The sequence below is a fragment of the Acyrthosiphon pisum genome, unplaced genomic scaffold (assembly GCF_005508785.2).
Source record: "Acyrthosiphon pisum isolate AL4f unplaced genomic scaffold, pea_aphid_22Mar2018_4r6ur Scaffold_4323;HRSCAF=4869, whole genome shotgun sequence".
NCBI lineage: Eukaryota > Metazoa > Arthropoda > Insecta > Hemiptera > Aphididae > Acyrthosiphon > Acyrthosiphon pisum.
In genome coordinates this window covers 1-7,127 of record NW_021773849.1, presented here as the reverse complement: position 1 = coordinate 7,127, position 7,127 = coordinate 1, and the positions used below count along the sequence as shown (strand labels likewise).

Genomic DNA, 7,127 nt, shown 5'->3' with positions numbered 1-7,127 from the left:
TGAAGAAGAAACAAGGGTGAAACAAATGCTCGGTCAATGATCCTGAATTATTTTACACAATCGTTGGGTACTCTAGACCTGGACCTTCTGTGTCTCATTGTAACCGAAACAATTGGAGACGCATTAAAGACATCGACCGATGAGAATTAGCAGCTGCACGACGACACCGCAAACTTACTTAAACTTATCCATCATGGCTCGCATCATGCGCTCCCGGCGTTTAGCGTTTGCAGCTGCTGGCCACTGTACCCCAGCCATTTCCAGGTCTGGTGGGGGTAAGTCGGGCAACCGACGTCGACCGTCCCGACCGTTGCTACCCCTCAACGACGACGAGCGCATCGAGTCCGGTTCGCTGAGCGTGTCCGACGGCGATGCCGTCAAATCTCTGAGCCCAAGTCCCCCGCCACTGATCAGCAGGGCGCCCCTGGGCGTGCCGACCGGCGTGTTTTGCTGCGGCGGTGTCGCTGAGAGAACACACGCAAATATTGTATAAATTAATGACTAAAATAAGTTGAAAACACACTAGTAATATTATATTTATATCTTATAGGTATTATAAAGTGTTCTAAAGGCTATTAAATACATTTCTAAACCGATTTGTATTGTTACAACATTTGTTATATCCGTATTACTGGTGCGTAACATAGAAAATTGTACGCTCAGTAAAACACGTGTAGCTCCGCTAATTTAAAAATTAGAGTGAATTGGCCTCTTATACAATTTAAAGGTAAGAATATTATCCAGGCAATATCAAATTCTTTTTATTATATTTTAATTTCAAAGCAAGGCATGAGTGTTTTAAAATTGTAAATTGTTTGTACATCTTAAAATACTCAAAACTCATTTTAAAATTAAAAATCCTATGCGATTGTTTAGATAATAATCTTACCTTTGAAGTTTATAAGAAGTCAATTCACTTCTATTTTTAAAATAATGGAGCTATACGTCGTGTTCTGCCGAGCGTACAATTGTCTATGTTACGCACTTGAAGACGGAGACGACAAATGTCAGTGTAACTACGCCAGTCTTAATTATTTGTCAAAAGAATAAATTAAGCGTGGAAATAAATCTTGTAGATAATGAAGATATTTTTCTTTTGTTTTCGTTCCAGACATTTTCATTTTGACGATTTGTCGGTTATTTTATCGTTTATTTTATGGACCTCTGTTTTATCGTCTTGTAAGTTATTAACGAAGACGCGTCTTTTAAACTCACTTTTTAATTAAAGTTTAAGTTAAGAGGATTATAAGTGTATAATGTATACTGTTAATAATTATTACAAACTTTGCTTAAAAACTTTTATATGTTTTAAAAGAATAATATTATTATTCAGACGTTCTCATTAAGTATGCATTATTTTATATAGTAGGTATACACTAGAGTATTTTAAAGTGACTTTAATTTAATTTATTACAATTTTAAAGCGTTGATTGCCATAAATTCAGCATATAAATTATAGATGTCCACCGTTAAACGACTAAATCGGATAGTTTATCAATTTATCAGTTTACCACACAGGCACCTGTTTTGATCTACAACTGTATTTAAATGAATTTTATGAACGTTACAACACCGTGAATGGAAAGTCTTAAATTATTATTTTTAGTTTGGGGTGTTAATATTTTCCAACATCGAGGTTAACAACTCAGACGTTTGGTGCAACTTACGGTGCAAAGTCGATGCCTGTGACGACGAGGTTTGTTGCTGTCCGGCTGTCTGATATTTAAGCGCCGTCGACCCACTAGTCAAAGCTTTGACACCTGTCTGCTGCTGGTCCGCTGTGGCTGAAGACGAGTTTAGTAGTACCGTTACTCTGGCCGTACTGGTACCACTGACCGGCGGTAAAGTACTGTTCTGCAGCTGCTGCTGTTGCTGCATCTGATTCTGTGGCTGTTGTTGCTGTTGCAGTTGCTGTTGTTGCTGGTAGTTGTTGCCATTGATATAGTGCTGTTGCTGCTGCAGTGCAATAGCCGTGGGATTGTCGCAACGCTGTAACACCACAAATAACAGCTGATTTAAAAGGATCAATGTCAATTAAATAATGTATACGTGAACATGATGACTTAGTCTGCTGTTTCAATTAAATCGCCAATTATTATAATATCAATTGATTTGTTATCAAGTATCAACTTGTTAACAATATATTCTATTGTTTGTGAAGACACTGTTAAATATATTTTTACAGACAAAATGTACTATCTGAATACAATTGAGCCAAAAACTGTATAATATTTTGATAATATTTATTTACATAATATATAGGAGGAATTCAAATAAAAGCAGTTTAAAATTACTAAACAATATTTTTACTATAAATTTAACTCTGAGTGTTGTAGTGTAACTCTAACATTATGATTATGCAAGAGGGTGGCTTGTGGTAATATATCATCAATCTATCATAGACCCCGATAAATAACCGTAAATTTACGATTTATGCAGTCGACAAAGTCCACGCATATTTGTATACATTAGCTAAATTATAGTTACTTACTTGACCCTGTTGCTGCTGCAGTGGTCTAAATGCAGTGGAACTAAGTTCCGACGACGTCACATCGTATTTTACACCACCCGAAGTAACCGGTACTCCGCCGAGTGTTAAAGTGGACACGTTCTGACCAGAGTTAATGTCCACCCTATTTTGTTGTTGTTGTTGTTGTTGTTGTTGTTGTAGTTGTTGATCGATGCTGTATTGATGGGAATTATCGCCGACAGTCAACGGCAGCTGCTGTTGATCTTGATTCGGAAACCTCTGATACTGCTGCAGTTGACTCGACTGGTATTGTTGGTTCTGCGGCTGTTGATACTGCTGTTGCGATTGTTGTTGTGACTGATTGTATTGCTGCTGCTGCTGCTGGTTTGGCTGTTGCTGGTTCGGCTGTTGTTGCATTTGATTGTACGATAGTTGTTGCTGTTGTTGATGTTGCGGTTGCTGATGTGGCGGTTGCTGTTGCTGTTGCTGATATGTGCCGTATTCCGGTTGATAAGGCTGGTACAAGACTTCTTGCTGCTGTTGATATGTCGGTTGTTGGCAGTTAAACAGAGCGCCGCCGCTGTCCCCTCGTTTGTTATAGAACAACTGTTGTTGCATCGCCGCCGCATTTCCGGTGCCAATCGTCGACGAGTAATTCGTTTCGGTCTGCAAACTATTGGCAGTGGCGATGCCGGCGGCCGTGTACTGTTGCTGTCGCAGCTGTGACGCAGCGGCGATAGTTTGTTGCTGTTGCTGCGCCTGTCTCGCGACGATGCTCGACGGTCCTGTTCCGACGCCACCGGTTCCGTACAACAAGCCGCCGTCTTCCGCCTGTCCGTAAGCGTTGTTGGCGGTTTGCTGCTGCAGTTGAGCGACGGCGGTGTCGCCGTACTGATGTTGCTGGACCGGCTGCAGCTGCTGGAGCGGCGGCGACGAACCAGTACAGTACAGCTGGTACTGTTGGTCGCGCAGGTTTTGACTGATGATCGATTGGGTGCGCCGCAGTTGCGTCGTTGTACCGGAGGACGTCGAAAACCCGTCGGTGAAACCATGTTGTTGGTATTGCTGTTGTTGCTGTTGCGTCTGTTGTTGATACTGTTGTTTTTGGGCGTTTTCGCTTGGCACGGAATCGTATTTGTTGTTGTTTTCGCCAAATTTGTCGCTTCCGTTGTACAGCGGAGTGGCCGTTGTCGTCGTGGATCCACTGCCGTTCATGTTGGCTGAAAAATTAATAAAATTCAGTACGGAGAAACAAAAATATACGAACGATATCCATCTTTTGTGATCATTTGCAGGCAAAGGCCAAAAATCAAAGATACATAACAGGTACGTGTGGTTAGGTTATACAGCACCTATACCTATATCTGTGTATTTCGGTTTTATTGTACCTCAATTCACGAGTAAATCTGCATCGGTGTACTTCGATTTGTTAACTAATCCGACCGAGAGACCGAAAATCCACCCGTGGCTGATACCCCTTGGTATATTTTCTAACGTGGTATGTCAACTAGTTGACTTCGGTAAAAATGAGCAGACATAAAATACAGCATTACCTATATCTATGTATTTCGGTTTTAGTGTACCTCAATTCACGAGAAAATGTGCATCGGTGTACTTCGATTTGTTAACTAATTTGACTGAGATAGAATATCCACCCGTTGCTGATATTGCCTTCGGTATATTTTCTAACGTGGTATAAACTACTCTCTAAGCGTTTCTGATATCTTTGAGAACAATCGTTGACATTTTCGCATTTTCGTAAAAATCGGTTCAGTAGTGTTTGAGCCCATAAGCTAAAAGCATACCGACATTTCCTTTTGTTGTACATTTTTTGAATGACAGATAAATACACAGCAGTATAAGTACCTACCTATCTCGACCGGCATTTTTATTATTTTTGAATTGAAGTATTGAATGTTCATTAGGGTGTAATGTACATGAAATATAGGTACACTGCGAACAGCAACGTTTTATTCTATTTATTTCTCTGTCACTCATCGTACATTATATTATTATTATTATTTTTTTTTTTTGTTAAAATATATTGTGCTTAATAATGCAATAATTAAAATTACTGATTTGACAAGAACGTCAAGTGGATTTAAACCTGGGGCTGGTAGGCCATTCAATGGTCGCGTTGCGCCTAATCCACTTGACAGGATATTCATGAGTTCGTGATCTAGTAATATTCGACCTATATAAATTTAATTTATTAAATGGCAGCACTATCTGATTGAAACGTACATAATTATTTCAATGGTATATTGTGTTAAGATTTAATTTATTGATGTTTGATATTTCTTGTTAAATGGCGTATCATAAAAAAAAAAACGTAAATTATTTTTCACCAGATAGGTGGTAGCTATATTTAGCACTAAAAAAAGTACCAAATTTTATCCAAGATTTCAGATAACGCTTTTATTTGCATATTAAAATATATAGAAATTATGAAGTAGATACAGCCGTCGTTTGGAATAATTGGTAGCTTAAAGATTATAATATTTAAGTAAGTTCTTTTAATTGAAATCGTAAGTTATAAATTAGTTGTCACGGGTGAAGAGGTCTTAATGACTTCAAATTTAGTTATGGCTCAAATACCTTCCGAATATACAAAATGTTTAAAAAGCTGACTCTACCGGGACCAAATTGTTAATGATAATAAATTAATTTTAAAGTAAATTGAATTCGCCGAAATACGCATTCTTCATTCAACGGCAGTAGAAAATAATTAAAATTACGTTGAATAAACTTTGTAATAATTTATGAACAATAATTATCTAACCTAAGGGTCTCCAACCTATGGCCCACGGGCCACATCCGGCCCGTCATAGGTTTTTCACTAGCCCACCAAGCTAATTAATTATGTTATGAAAATAATATATTTATTATATTATTTTCATTTAGTTTTCATTCTTTTTAATTCATTGAATTAATTAAATAAAATTAATTTATTAGTTTTTTCCTTCAGTGTTTCCGTAACAGCTTATAATTTGTAATTTAGACCTATATTATACTAATTAGTAATTACTAACAATAACTAATAATAGAAAAACTCGTTATAAAATAAAAAAAGTATATAAACAAACATTAATTGTTCTAAATAAATCTTATCTATTCTTCAATTTCTTAACCGATCTATTCCTACAAAAATGTTGGCCCCCGATCTAACCTATAGAATAGTAAACCTACACATGCAATGTAATAATATCTTTATCTCAAATCAGGGACTGGAACCGAACCTAAAATAACCTGTTCTGGAACCGGAATCTTTGAAATATTAAGAACTGGAATCAGAACCGAAACCATTATTTTAATAAACCGGAACCGAATGGAATTTTAAAATTAAAAAGTTTCTTTTAGGTTCAATAATAAAAAAATGTATTCATCATAATTTAATGGTATTACTGTTTTGCGTATAAATTATGTATGATCATATGAGTTTTCTAATACTTCTCATAATTTTAATTAAACCCGCTTTCCGGATAGGTGTTTAAAATTATTATACTTTTCAGTAAGTACCTAAATTATCTGGAACCAGTACCAAAATTTTTTGGAACCAATACCTTTAATTTTTTCATCAAAAAACCAGAACCGAACCGGAACAATTAATTTTTAATTTTGGAGAACCAGTACCGGAACCGAAACCGATAAGTTCAAAAGATTCCAGTGCCTGTCTCAAATATTCAAAGCCTTATATTGATTTTGAATTATTTCTTATAGAACCCTGCTTCTACACGACAGTACCTAATGTTAACCTTATGATTGCCCTGATGATTAAAGCGCAAATGTATCTTTGTGATGAAAAATTCTACCTTATCCGTTGCAAAACGTTAAATGGGAAATGGCTAATTTATTATTGATGATAACGCGGAATGTCGGTAGGTACATCATCAACTCGTTACTGTCGTTAAGCATGCCTAGTGTTTTCGTTTAAAAATTCAAGTGATGAATTTTAAACGCGTTTACCTATGGACCGACTAAAGTCGGCCAACATTCCGCTGATCGTGCCGCTGCTGTCGTTGTCAGACGCCGCTGCCGACGCCGCAGCCACCTGCTGCGCCGCCGGTTGTATTCCATAATTGTGTCGTTGTGTCTGTGGATGATGCTGTTGCTGCTGCTCCAACAACTCTTCCTCGTCGTCCTCGTCGTCGTACTGTCAAAAATACACGAAAGTGAAAATAAATACGACAGCGCATTTGACCGGGAAAAATGTGTGAAATAATAGTCGTATGTCATTTACACTGCCTACGAATCGTTACAATTATACCACACGCATGAAAAATAAATCATCTACTTAATCGTCTACGAATATTATAATATGGTTTTCCACCGTCTAAATAATAATTTCACATTAAATACCATAATATCTGCTTACTACGGCGCATAATAACAATACAATATAATATTGTTCACGACTGCAGCAGGCTAGTCGACGAATAATAATATATCATAATATTATATATTATTGCAGATTTGCAGTCATCGAAATGAATCTGTTTCGTTCAACTACCTAATCGTGATTAATCACGTCTAATATTACTGTTATGATAATATTACAGTCTGCGTCAAAAGCTTTTGTTACAATATTATATAAAACGTCATCATACGAGCGCGCGCGTGCCGGTGACGTTCATAGTAGTAATTATTAGTAATTACT

The 7,127-nt window shown here is 37.1% G+C and overlaps 1 protein-coding gene across 1 annotated transcript; it reads right to left on the bottom strand.

The window, feature by feature from the left end:
• Positions 1 to 17: 17 nt before the first annotated feature.
• LOC100568944 (putative mediator of RNA polymerase II transcription subunit 26) lies at positions 18 to 7,107 on the bottom strand. The gene is made up of 4 exons (XM_003248596.4): positions 6,437 to 7,107; positions 2,492 to 3,690; positions 1,668 to 1,989; positions 18 to 464 (listed from the first exon to the last, which is right to left on the bottom strand). Exons 1-4 carry the CDS (start codon positions 6,462 to 6,464, stop codon positions 175 to 177), a joined length of 1,839 nt encoding a protein of 612 aa, XP_003248644.2. The 5' UTR covers positions 6,465 to 7,107; the 3' UTR covers positions 18 to 174.
• Between the last annotated feature and the right edge of the window lie 20 nt (positions 7,108 to 7,127).

What these genes read in the sequence shown, in the direction of transcription:
- LOC100568944 (XM_003248596.4), bottom strand. Translation starts at nt 6,464, where the DNA reads ATGTTGGCCGACTTTAGTCGGTCCATAG. An exon ending in CGACTTTAGTCGGTCCATAG is followed by an intron (nt 3,691 to 6,436) that starts GTAAACGCGTTT and finishes TTAATTTTTCAG; the next exon opens with CCAACATGAACGGCAGTGGA. An exon ending in ACAGGCATCGACTTTGCACC is followed by an intron (nt 465 to 1,667) that starts GTAAGTTGCACC and finishes GTGTTCTCTCAG; the next exon opens with CGACACCGCCGCAGCAAAAC.